Raw genomic sequence first — 13,028 nt, forward strand, 5'->3', positions numbered from 1 at the left:
ACCTGGTGGTTTATCTTGTTAAAAGTTTGTTTGAGAACCTAGAAGAAGGACATAGAGGTAGGCTCATCGAGGAGCACAGAATTTTAGTTCACCACATACCCACTGCATTTTTCAAACTGTTTGCCGCTGCCAGGGATTCATGTTTTCACTGTTCACAGATAAACTACTAAATTGCACCCATAAGTTTACGCCACTATAAGTAGCGGCACGCAATAATTGCAAATAATTTAAAATTACATTCAGAGTTTATGTATATCCTTAGTATAGTTACAGCTAGCCAAAAGGTATACTAAGTCAGTTACAGATGTACATTACAAAGATATTCTTTCTTATTAGTTAATTTATCTAGATACAATTTATGAATTGGCTAAACTTATATTAAATACCTTTGTCAATTAGTTTGCTGCGCAATCAGATTACTAAGCAATGAAAGAAGACGTATGGATTTGCCTACCTGACTTTTTATTTTATTAAAAAGTTATGCAGTCTAAAATGTTACAATATGGTTTAAACTCTATGACTTCTTTAACTTCGTGCGTTTCGATGCGCAGAATTCAATATACGGTATCAGCCAATAAACGGGACGGTAGACATGACTACCTACGCGAAGCTACACTTGAGACTAACTTCCGCCACGACATAATGATAGAATCTAACTGTAACGGCCTATTTTTTAAGCCGTGCTACATCCTCCTGAGATTTCTATGCCCAGCAGTCACTGAGGATGATGATTGTACATGTGTGAAATTCTTCGAGAGCTAACCTCAGGTCAACCAAACATCGTGCGATCCACACTTAAATTTGCTCTCAATTATACGCTGGACTTGCTGTCCATATACAAATGACAGCGCATATTTTCCAGACTAATAGACATCGCGGTTAAACTTAAAAAATCTCTTTTTTGCACGGGATAAAAATACAATATAATTTAAAACATTTTTTTTATTTAAAGCAAAATTATCCTAAAGTTTCGATTTATTCCACAATATAAACAATACTTATTACTAATGTTTATGTTACAATGGGATCAGTTTCATTAGAAACTTTTCTCCTTAAACAAGCGTATCTAGTCAGCACATTTTTGACTGGAAACACTAAAATATTATCCGGTGATTCGTAAGGGTTATAATTGTATAACTCTGGCACTTCATCATCTTCTGAAAACAAGTCAACTGGTCTCTTCTCATTGCATCTCAATATGGCACATTCGCATTCATGCAAAAACGTGCATATGTCTTGAACACTTCTAATTGAAATGCATTCAATATTGTTACACAGAAATTCAATAGAACAGCCTGGTGATTCAAATATTTTATTGACTATAACACTCGTCCATTTAATGAATATATCAGCTCGTATCTGACCATCAAGGGTCAGCCATGGTGTAGGTATAATATGAAAGTTAGGTTCGATTTGTAGTAGCATAGGTATCGCGTATTTCGTAAGCGTTATTAAATTCTCGTAATACCCAACTCTTTTCACGATTTTTTTCGCCTCAAGATCCTTAAGTCTATCAACCAACACTTTTCGATCAGTTGATAAGTGTACCTGTAATTAAATGTACAAAAGTTAATTATAAGGCTTGCAAATAAACAGCAATACTTAGGCTGTTGAAAAGGGTTTGACAGGGAAAATTAGTTTTGTTTTTTAACATTTCAAATCAATCATAATAAAAATTAATAAAAAAGTACTTGCCAGTAATTCTTGAAAAGTGCTACCTTTCACTCCCTTATCTTCCAAATATATGATTATCGGGTCTTTCATATCGTAGGCAATATCAATGTCGGAAAACGTCACAACACTCTCTCTGTAATGTAAAACACAAAGAATTGATAAATGAAAGAGATTTACCATGGGCGGAAAATGACACATATAACATAATGAATTGTTATAAATTCAATACTTTAAGCTTCAGACCCCGAAATCAAGGATAATTCAAAATTAATTTATTTCAAGTAGGCCTAATATAAGCGGTTCAGATTCTACAGAGAAGAAGCCTGCAAGAAACTCAGCAGTTGCTCTTTTCCAACATCGTTTTACAATTTAACAATCTTTGTTCTATCATGTGTGAGATGAAAGCGGAGCGGCTTCTTTCCAGGCAACCTTGTCATTAAACTCAATTAGGTTTAATGTACACTAAATTAACCTGAGAAAATTGCAAGGTCATTTATTTCAAGTAGTCCTAATAAATAAGCACATTTTAAAATGTCAATTTTGACTGTTATCTGTGGCTCTGCCATCGGTTCGAAAGGCAGATACTACCGAAAAGAAGGCGTCAAGAAGTAGTTGCTCTTTTCTAACATCAATATTTTAAAATGTATCTGTCTTTCGATCAGTCTTTAAAATATTTCACGACTTGGGTGTCATAGATCATTTAAAGAAACCGATAATAAAAAGGGCACCTAACTCGATCCCTGCGAGACCCGCTGAAGTGACTGATAAACTGCAATACATATGATTTAACATACTTTAAACGTAAATTTTTTTAAAAGCCTTACTAATTACTTAATCTTGATTTGTCACTTACTTTGAAATCGCATCTAAAATCCTTTTATAATCTATGCTCTCGTAGAATTCTGTAAAAACCTCCATATTGTGTTTGCCCTTCCACCCTACCGTACCAGATTTTAATTTGTACTTTGTTTCTATGTCGATAACATTCATTTGCTCTTCTTGCATTATAGAGCCGACGGAACCTGTGACCATGGGTACTGCATCTGATTTTATTTCTATTATACCGCAGGCAGTCATTTCGCACAGCAAACAGTTAATCTCACAGGTTCCCTTTATACCTTTCTGTGGAAGTTTACTACTAAAAACATCTGCTAGATTGACAATAAAGTCCAACTCAAATCTATTGACCATTTTACGACGATAAGCAGCCGAAATTCTGTACGAAGACTCAACAATGTCGTCGAAATGAATTTGTTTCATATTGTTATTCATGCATTTGTCTCTTGCTGCTATTGCACCACCTTTTCTTAGTTGATCCAGCGCACTCCTCAACGTTGATTCAGGATAAACTTCGAATATATTATATATTTTCTGCGCTGTCTCTATGGATACCTGATTCTTAATGGACAGCGTAACTGATAGGAGTATTCCTTCTTTCAAAGTAGCGAATTCAGGCTCACAGGTAATCGGTGTTCGATATACATTGTAAGGTTTATTTGAAGACGTTGGAGCAACGGTATAGTTTTTGCTAAAATCATCGAAGTTCAACGCGATACATGGAATTCGTTTAATATACGGTTTGGATCGTTCGATTTGAGAGGCGATCCAGATCAATTCAAGTAATGGCAATCTGGCTTCACTAATATATTTAGCTGTGCTCGTGTTATGACGATGTCTCAAATGTTTTAAAAGACCATCGTATTTCTTTACCAGATCTCGGTGACGTCTCATTTCATTGATAATGCTATCTTTTTCGTATGCCAATATTGAATTTGATTCGAGTACTATGGATCTTTTGTGGCAAGAAGCGGCAGTTTTATTAGGGTCCATCATTGACAGTAGGTCCCTCGCTACAATGTTTCTAACTCTTAATGAGCCCGGCTGCGATGTAGGACTAAGTACAGTAATAGCTGCCTTGCACAACATTATGATTTTATCCTCAAAATTTGACCATTTCAGAGCAGGAGAATCTGGAGGTCTCTTCCTCTTATCTACTTTAGATACCAAAGTTTCTACATTCACCACTTTTTTAGGTTTTCGAATTTTCTTCTTTACTATCCTCTTCAATCTTTTAGGAGGCGCCGCTATGTTTGGAGGTTTAAACACAAATTTACGCCATAACCTTGGAATATCCATAAATATACTTGAATCAAATCCACAAGGGCCCAAGCCATCACCGAGACGTTCCCCATTGTCAAACGATTCTACATCAGTCTCACTTCGTAATGGATGTCTTAATTTAAGTGATTCACGTTTTGTTACATTTATTGTAGTGTTTGAACTTATTATGGTAACGTCGACCCAATATTTTTTAACATCAAGAAATGTCTTGAAGTAAAATGACCTTTCTAAAATACTTTCATCGACACGTCTGGGCCACTTGCCTGCAGTATTTAAAATCTTTGCGCGCCGGTTTACATAGAAAACACATGAACTAGCTGAATTTCTTCTCGACGTAGATTGAGTATGAACTAGTTGTATAAGGCCAAGAGCAGCTAGAATTTTTAGAATAATTTTTATAGAATTTTGAATACTCTGCGACTGCGATAGAAGTTTTTTCAATTTTTCTGGGGCATCTCGTATTTTTAACTCTAAAGATTGTTTTTCTATTTCCAAGTTAGCAACATCTGACGTTTCCAAATTGTTTAAATTACTTAGAGCATATTCAATAGTCATTTCTGGTATAATAGTTAACAAGGACGTAAACCCAGGTGCAAAATTAGTTTGAGAATCATCATCAGAATAAGTTTGAGATTTATCATGGAAGTACACAAATTTAGTAACAAATTCGTGTAATTTCTGGATTTTTATATACCTCTGATATATAAATTGCCATTTCGGCCTAGCAGGGTCTGGTTTTCGTAATTTAGATTTTGTTTTCAATACTGGCTTGGGACATAGTTGCATGTAAATATTTTTTATTACATCATCTGTCGTTTTAATATTGGGAGCACAAATAAGAAAATAAAATTTATTTGGTTTAGTAATTTTCATAACTTTCAACTGACCATCAGTCATTAATTTTTGCACGAATTTTTTGAGCCCTTTTGTGTCCATTGGCGGTTCTCCTATTTCTTTCGACACTAACATACTTAATGTTTGAAAGCCAAGAACATAACTATGTTGTTTAACTACTTTCAAAATTCCATTAGCAAACTTTAGTTGTCTTAACGTTAGATTTTTTTTCGCGTTTAAAAGGGACTCTTTAATACTCTCAAAACCTTCTAATATTGTTATTTCACTTAAACTATTTTCCGTGACTTCTTTTTTAATTTTTTCAACGAGTCTGTTGTCCTCTTCAAGTTTTTGTTTCTTAAAAGGTATATCACTATCAGAATTATTTTCTTTTATAATAGCTTCACTTGTTTCTTTTGTACGTTTTACATGCTCAAGTAGCATATTTTTTTCTTTTGCATATTCCTTATCAATTTCCTTTGTGGCTGCTAAAGCTATGTATCTGTAATTGATGAGGTATGTTATTATTGTTTGTAACTAGAATAAATTAAAAAAGAAGTATAAAAATGTACCTTGCAGTTCTTTGTCTGCCTTTATCTTCTAGAAATTCTCTTACAAGGTTTTTAGTTTTGAAAATTCTGCAAATAGTTCTGCTAGTATAAAATTCTACACCAAGAAGTTGAGCTATTTCAGTTTGAGTCAGACCTTTAAGACCTGCATCCAATATTCTTTCATATGCTTGCCTCATTAAACCAACACCAACTTTGTACTGGCATGGCAAAGTCATACTTTCACCTTCATCATCTGATGACGATACATCACTTCTTTGCACAAGTGATATAAACTTTTTTTTTACAATTTCAGTTTGTTTCTCACCTTTAGAATTTTTCTTTTTCGTAACTTTAACATCTCTTTCATCCTGTAAATCCAAAACTTTATTCGAAACTATTGAAACCCAGTTTAGAAAATTGATATCAACCTTTACTCTTAATTCCGAAATAACTGCCTCTTAAGTTCATATGATTAAATATTTGCTGTGTTAATTGTATTAATTAACACATCAAATAGGGGGATTTATCATAAATTGGTGGTCAACTTTCACTCTCACTGTGTTCTCAGATAGGTTTATTAGTCAAATTGGGAAATATTGTAATTCAACTTACAAAAGTAAAGATATTTGTTGCTTTCTGGAACCGCTTACTATCTTTTGGTGACATAATTCTTTTCCTAATCATAACTTCATTTATTTCTGAATGATTGGGCTGTTCTAATAAATATTCAACCATGTTAGCTATAAGGCCAACCTTAGGAAGACTTCCCGTTGCAGGTTGTTTAAATCTTTTTAGGCGCAGTAATATGCTTTTCATTGCTTTGCCATAGGTGATTTGTGTGGTGTGTTGTACTTCAATTAAGTCAAGTTTTTGTAGAACACTTCTATTGTAAAATAATAGTTTTGGCTCTTTTATGATCTTGCTGAGATTGGTTGTGCCAATAGTCATTTGCCCCTAAAAAGAGATTGAAAATCATTAATAAGCTATAATAATATAATTTAGTAGAAGTAGAGATTTTGGTAACAGAGCTCATTTGGGGAAGTTCTACATGCTTGTTTATGCCGCTAAGAACACTAATTGTTGCAATGCTGTGTTCCACATCAGGCTTAACAACTATGCTTTCGGTCAATGGATTCAGGGTGGCTCATTGCAGGATGTGTTCCTTGCATGCCACACGAAGTGTTAGCAGTGCTTCATATTAAATTCATACATAAAATTATAAATATATAACAAAGCCAATACAATCTATAAGACAATGCATTTTTAGTGCAATGCTGAAACCAAGGTCACCTCCCTCTTTCAAGTGACAACTGCCCCTTAAAACTGCATTCATGTAGTTTTTTTGACCAGTTTCAGCCAATGAAGCATAGATATGGTCAAAATTTACTATACACATTTACATTGCCTGTATGTCATTGCTATATACAGTAAAAAATACAACAAGAACATAATAATAGATTATACACTTACATTTTCCCTCCCCTTACCAATACACTCCAGCAACCCATAGTGTACTGTTGTGAGATGATTCAAGTAGATGATTGGTAAATGCGGAGCCAAGGCATGCCATCTCTCTTCTAAGGATGCTACCAGTACAATTTTGTCCCCATACTGTAATCTGACCTCTTCATGTGTTGTTGCCTGTATGTCATTATTTTCTAGCAGTATTCTAGTATCAAAATTAGAACATGATCCGTATTTATTCACAATTGGGCACCATTCATAGGGGCCATCTAAAAAACTGCTCTGGAAAAAAAATCCACATTTCTTTTATAAAATACAAATTTCAAGTGAAAATCAAAACCAGTCATCCAACATTCCTGATAACATATAATTAGCATGCTGCAGGCAACTTATCACAAGACTCCATTCAAAGCGAATTGTTTTGTGTTTAATAATATAACTGCTGCAGACAAGATGCAGTTTGTTTCTTTGTTTAAAAATTGCATGTTTACTTAATTTATTTTTTATTCTCAAGCAATTTCCAGTGAAGACCAAAACCAAATCATCCAACTTCTATTTCTGATATTATAAAAAATTGCATCTAGAAGATCACAGGACTCGTTCTAAGCTGTTTGATTTGTGAATAATCATAAAATTGCCACACGTTCTAAGTTCTTTTTAAATTCTTTTTTTAAAAATGTACTTACAGGGTCTGACATATATCCTGTAGTTTCGTCAACGATTGTGAAACGATCTATGATATCTATGAGAGGTGGAGGTTCGGAAACAATATAGACTGCTATTGATTCAGTGTTAGTTATGAACATCCAAAATTTTTCTTTCATCTTAGGAGTCAGGTTTGTACCAATGCGCTTTTCCATACGTCTCCATAGTAATTCGATTCCTATGCCTTGCAGACCATCTAATGCTATCTCGTCAAGCAAAATGTGTTTGTAATTGAAAGAAAAACATTGAGTGATATTTTCCATGTTTTGCGGTGTTTTTTATTCGCCTAAAGATCTTTAATCGTCATACCCATGTGTGTGGGATATATTGGTCCGATAAAATAATGGCTAGGCGTAACGATTAGAAAAAGTAACTTTATATTGCCGAAACAAGTTCACATGGAGAAGGATGACACAATGTAGATGTACGAACACTCATCTTAATTATAAATTAGTTGAATTTTTGAGATTTTTGGCATTAAGATCCGGTGATTATGTATATTTTTTAAATCAGTTTACTAGTTTTTACTTTTTGCAAAACGCAGATCCGATTGAGAGTTGTTTTGACTTTTGCGGTTTTGCCCTCGTTTTGACAGGTGACTTGAAGTTGACAGAAGCCTGTGTCTTTTCAGTGACTGTCTGTGTCTCTGGGGTCGGTTTATATTATTTTAGTTAGAGGAAAGGTATTAGGCCTAAGAAACTCAGGTAGTAGAGGGTAATAGGAAGATGGAGAGGATGGTAGTAGGTAGTCATTTATCTTGACCATTCGCCTTTAAAGTTAAAAGTTTACCACGTTTCCAGAGTACACAAAGTGCCGAAAATATTAATTTAACTAACTATAAATTCCGGTGGTAGTTGATGATGCAGTCTAAGATGGTAGCTGGCTAGCATCTTAGGGGTATGACCGTAACTCAGTTATATAAAACCTATACCCCTAATAGGTTTCTATGCGGCAACGTACCAGAATGTCAAAACACTTGTCTTTGTTGGTAGGGCGAGACGTAGCGAGACCCAGACCAGATAAAAATATGGAGGGTAGAGGTAAGGAGGATCATCTGTGTATATGAAAAAGTGTCGTCAAAATGTATTAAATTAGCATGGCGCCACATTTGCATCAAGGTAACTCTTAAAAGAAGCGCCAAATATAAATATTGTTAGAGTAGGCTTGAAAAATAAACAAGGAAGTAAGGTTATATTTACCACAATATTTTATACAACGTAAGTTGTTGAAATTCTCAATAATTATCTACTTTAGTCGATAATGACATTAAATTTTTTAACTCGGCATACTTCTCTTCATCTACGATTGCTACATTCATACCATACCCTGTGCATCCACCAGCGCCATTGTGGAGGATTTTTGACCTGTTATTTAGCGCATACAACTGGACACTTTTTCAACTTTTCTCCCATATAAAATGACTCTCCTTGCCTCTACCCTCCATAGATAAAAATCAGAAATTATAAATTCCCAAACAGCCACAGATCACATTATAAGACCACAGTGCACTGCAACAGGGTGGTCGTTAAAAAATCATTTTATGTAAATAAGTACACACTCGTTTTCTCTGCGTTAATGTTGCCATTAATAGTATCATTCTTAACACATTCATAACAATTATTAATTGTAAAGTCAAAATCTGAGGATGCTCCGGTTTCGGAGCGAACGTGCGTAGAGGGTACATTGCCGAGGATCGGTTTGGTGTTGAGTATACGGGTTGAAGAAATTATAAATTACACCATACAGATTTTCTGTTCGCGTAGTAATTAAGCTTAATTTTCATAATCATTCATCCGAAAATTATAAAGCTTAGGCTTCTGAAACAAACAAGAAAAAAAAAGACACAGCATGCTGGTAATAAAAAGAAAAGACAATTCAAATTTCAATATTTTATTTACTAAAGAAAAGGAATACATTTTATCCTTTGCTAAAATATTTAGCATATTTTAATAATATTTAATGAGAAAATGATCATAACATTTGAAGGCAATGAGGTATAAAATACAAAACAGCGTTCTTGTATTTCATATTTTGCACGTCATAGTTCATTCTAGTCGTCTCTAGTTATAAAAAATTGCACTCTATAAATATGGGCAGCGATTACGGTGTAGATAACAGTACTATCACTGCTTTTGCATTTGCATTATTCATCGTAATTATTATAAAACTCCTACTTAACCTATGGAGTGTCTATAAAGCAAATCAACGCGGGCAAAGTAAAGTTCAAAGTTAATGAATAAAGGCTATTTTGAGAAAGATAACTTATCATGAAATTACTTGGTATTTAAAGAATAAATACCCCAAACAACCATCAAATTTGTGATACAGAGATTTGGAATAACCATCCAAAGGTTTTATTTGACAAACATGTACTTAAAATGTCGATACCTAATCGACATTTTATGCATGTGTATGCCTATGAAGTACCTTTTATCCCATACTTTTATCCTGTATAATAATGCACTTCATTGAAAATTAGATAGTGAATTTCAATTGCAATATATTTTTAATTATTGAATTTATAATATTTTTGAGCATTGTGTAACCCTACTTACAGGTACGCTACACTTATGCCAATAAAAACCATTAAAACAATGGTTATTCCAAATAACAATAATTGGTACATTTGGGCGGTTACAATATAAGTTTTACTGAAGGCACGCTAAAAAAACGCACTAAAGGCCGGTTCCTGGGATTAAAGAGAGGGAATAAAGACTACAGATGCAAGTAAATTTACTTAGGCACTTCCATAGTTACCGATCTCACCATCTATTTTGTCGTTTACGCGGATATTCGAACGATTCGAAAGAGAAGTAGAAAAATATTGCACTCGCGTATAACAGACTTTCTTTAACAATTTTTGCGATACTTGTCACTTTTTTAAACATATGCATGCAAAAAAACTACACAGTCACAATAGCATGAGTTTTTTTTTTAAATTATCGAATGATTATCGAAAAAAGTTTACATGTTCAAGAGTTTTTATGGCCAGAATTCTTGGATGCCTCTGTATGGTGCTTAAAGTGAAATTTAAGCCTGTGATGGAGTTACATTTACTATAATTTGGATTTTGAGTTTAAACCATGCACACTTTTCCAATACTGGTTGATGGGTCGATCACGTGATCAAAACCAGGACCGACGCGACGGCTTCAAGTGCTGTCTTAGGTTCTGGGTTGGACAAAGTTCATGTGGGAAGTAGCAATGGGTTCCTCGGGCGTATAGCAAAGCCAACAAGAGGGACATGCTGTGGTGGTTTCTAGTACGGATATATCTGGCATATCTGACCGAGGTACATCCTGACCAAGACATGGAGATTGACGGATTTGTGACGAAGATATATATCAAGCTTTTCTCTTTATAACCGTCACACAATATATAGAACAGCACAACGCAAAGAAAGGGGAGGGGGGCTACTTAAATAACAAAACACACACACTATCCGTGTACAATAAGAGTTTGGTTGCGTACTAATAATTTCAGTCAAAAACACTACCTAATAATTTTAGGCCCAACCCGGAAATCCAAGCCAGGTCCCCGTGAGCTGTAGCCGATCATACAACGAGAATATTAAAAAAGTTTTTTTTGTTTTATTCGTATTATTTTACTTTAATAAAGTGACAAGTAACGGCTAAACGTTTCTAACAGGCGCAGGCTACCCCTATAAATAAACCCCATAATAATATATACACGCTATAGTAAACCTATGTGATGGTTAGTTTGAGATGTGATGAAACCCGCAGGGGTATTACGTATCTCGCGACAGGCTTGCGACAGGCGTAAATCTTGCAATCACTGCTGTTAAACGTCACTTTTGTTTATTTATTGTATGGAAAAGTGACATTGACAGCATTGATTGCAAGATTTACGCCTGTCGCAAGCCTGTCGCGAGATACGTAATCACCCTGCCGCTATTACTTAACAATACTTTCATAAAAGTTTCCGATCTTTAATCTATCGATTCTTCTGTAATTACAGATACTTCTTTTTATTATAATAAAAGTCTTCAATTTCTAACACTAAGGCTTCAAGTCTCAAAACAAATTAAGCGGTCTATATAATCTACCTAATATTTTAATCCAATTCACAATAAATGGTGCTAAAGTTAAAACATCGTAGAACTGCGGAAAACTATTTTCACAGACATACGTTTGTAATTATTTTAATCTCCTCAAAAGATACCGAGCTTTTGGAGAGGTCGAGTTATGAGTGATTATCACCCACTTCGACAATTTAGATGGCGTCCCTACGTACATATATTATAAGGCTGCGGGAACGAAATATTCACTAGATTTTGCATTTTGCCTGTTATTGGGCCTGCCCCAGTAAAAAATGGTTGACCTGACCTTATGTGCCCAACTGTGAAGGACGAAAAACAGTGGCATAACCATTAACTCAAGGGCCCAGGACAAAAATTAAAATAGGGCCCTAGTACCAAGTAGTAACCTTTATTAATAATTGCATTAGGTATTACTGTAAACGTTTATTTTAATATCAGCGCAGGAACAGGCCCACATTTCGTTGCCCAATAGTGAAATACTTGAAAAACTAGTTGAAATTTTTGATATCCCAGTATGAGGTATGTTGTTCAGAGGCCTAAAAGATAAAAGTGAAAAAAATCCATATTGAACTCTATTTCATAACTTTAAAGAACATCGTTTATGTTGAGGAGGATGAGGGCCTTAAGGGTCTCAGAGCTTTGTCCCATCTAGCCCTAAAGATAAGAGGGTAAACTACTAGAGCAAACATGTATCTGGGCAGTATCTTCCATCGTGTCCGTCAGGCCTTTTCTTCTATTCTGTAACTTTTCTGACAGTTAGGTAAAAAATTTGCGATAAGTATACAAACTCCGCATAGAAGTTATGTGGCTTGTATGAAGATATATTTAGGGAGGATATTTCTTTCAACGTAACCTTGAGATTCTGACCGAGACTTTCGGCATTGTCTTTCATAGTTCATGTTGGATTTATAAAATAAAGTATGACTTCATTTAAAGTACCTAATATCCGTTTAAGTTACTTTATTAACAGACAATAACCGTTTAGTTTGAATTGGATCAAAATGGAATTAAGAGTAGTCGATACGCTCTAATATAATTTTTAATATTTCCAAATAATTTACGCTTACACGAGACTTACTAGGCATGTTTACGAGTATAAAAGGTGGTTCAGTAATTTTAAACGTAGAAATGGTTATTGTACATTTCGTTAATCTTACTTTCATTTTAATTATTACAAAACACAATTCTTAACAATTCACGTTCAAAAATTTCTCTTGCGCTTACTCTATTGCTTACGTAATTTTCGACCGAAAGTATAAATTACAATACATAAACCGCTATTTACATTTAAATCCTAACTAGCCTCTCTTACGTATGTTTGCAAAGAATTTTATATTGCGAACTATTAAAATGGCAACTTACACCTTAATAAATTTAAAGTTCATGATCGTTTTTTATGGTAATCATTAAAACGCATTCTTGACATTCAATTTACATAACATGTCTAAATAACAACACATATTAACAATATTTTCGTACCTTTGAAAGCAAAGAAGGTTAAAATATCTATCATAAAAACTTATGTTCAGGGGAATCCCCTATCTTCAGAACATCTATTCGTAATTCCTAAATTAAAAATTTCCATGGAGCACATATCATTTGGCTGATAATATAGGTACG

The 13,028-nt window shown here is 34.3% G+C and overlaps 1 protein-coding gene across 1 annotated transcript; it reads right to left on the minus strand.

Annotated features, from left to right (window-relative positions):
* Nucleotides 1–933: 933 nt before the first annotated feature.
* On the minus strand, nucleotides 934–7,925 carry LOC120633106. Its single transcript, XM_039903215.1, has 7 exons — nucleotides 7,331–7,925; nucleotides 6,651–6,926; nucleotides 5,793–6,134; nucleotides 5,202–5,548; nucleotides 2,528–5,131; nucleotides 1,696–1,807; nucleotides 934–1,548 (listed from the first exon to the last, which is right to left on the minus strand). Exons 1-7 carry the CDS (start codon nucleotides 7,610–7,612, stop codon nucleotides 1,012–1,014), a joined length of 4,500 nt encoding a protein of 1,499 aa, XP_039759149.1. The 5' UTR covers nucleotides 7,613–7,925; the 3' UTR covers nucleotides 934–1,011.
* Between the last annotated feature and the right edge of the window lie 5,103 nt (nucleotides 7,926–13,028).

The sequence above is a fragment of the Pararge aegeria genome, chromosome 21 (assembly GCF_905163445.1).
Source record: "Pararge aegeria chromosome 21, ilParAegt1.1, whole genome shotgun sequence".
Taxonomy (NCBI): Eukaryota; Metazoa; Arthropoda; class Insecta; order Lepidoptera; family Nymphalidae; genus Pararge; species Pararge aegeria.

What these genes read in the sequence shown, in the direction of transcription:
- LOC120633106 (XM_039903215.1), bottom strand. Translation starts at nt 7,612, where the DNA reads ATGGAAAATATCACTCAATGTTTTTCTTTCAATTACAAACACATTTTG. An exon ending in TTGGTAAGGGGAGGGAAAAT is followed by an intron (nt 6,135 to 6,650) that starts GTAAGTGTATAA and finishes ATCTCTTTTTAG; the next exon opens with GGGCAAATGACTATTGGCAC. An exon ending in GGCAGACAAAGAACTGCAAG is followed by an intron (nt 5,132 to 5,201) that starts GTACATTTTTAT and finishes CATCAATTACAG; the next exon opens with ATACATAGCTTTAGCAGCCA.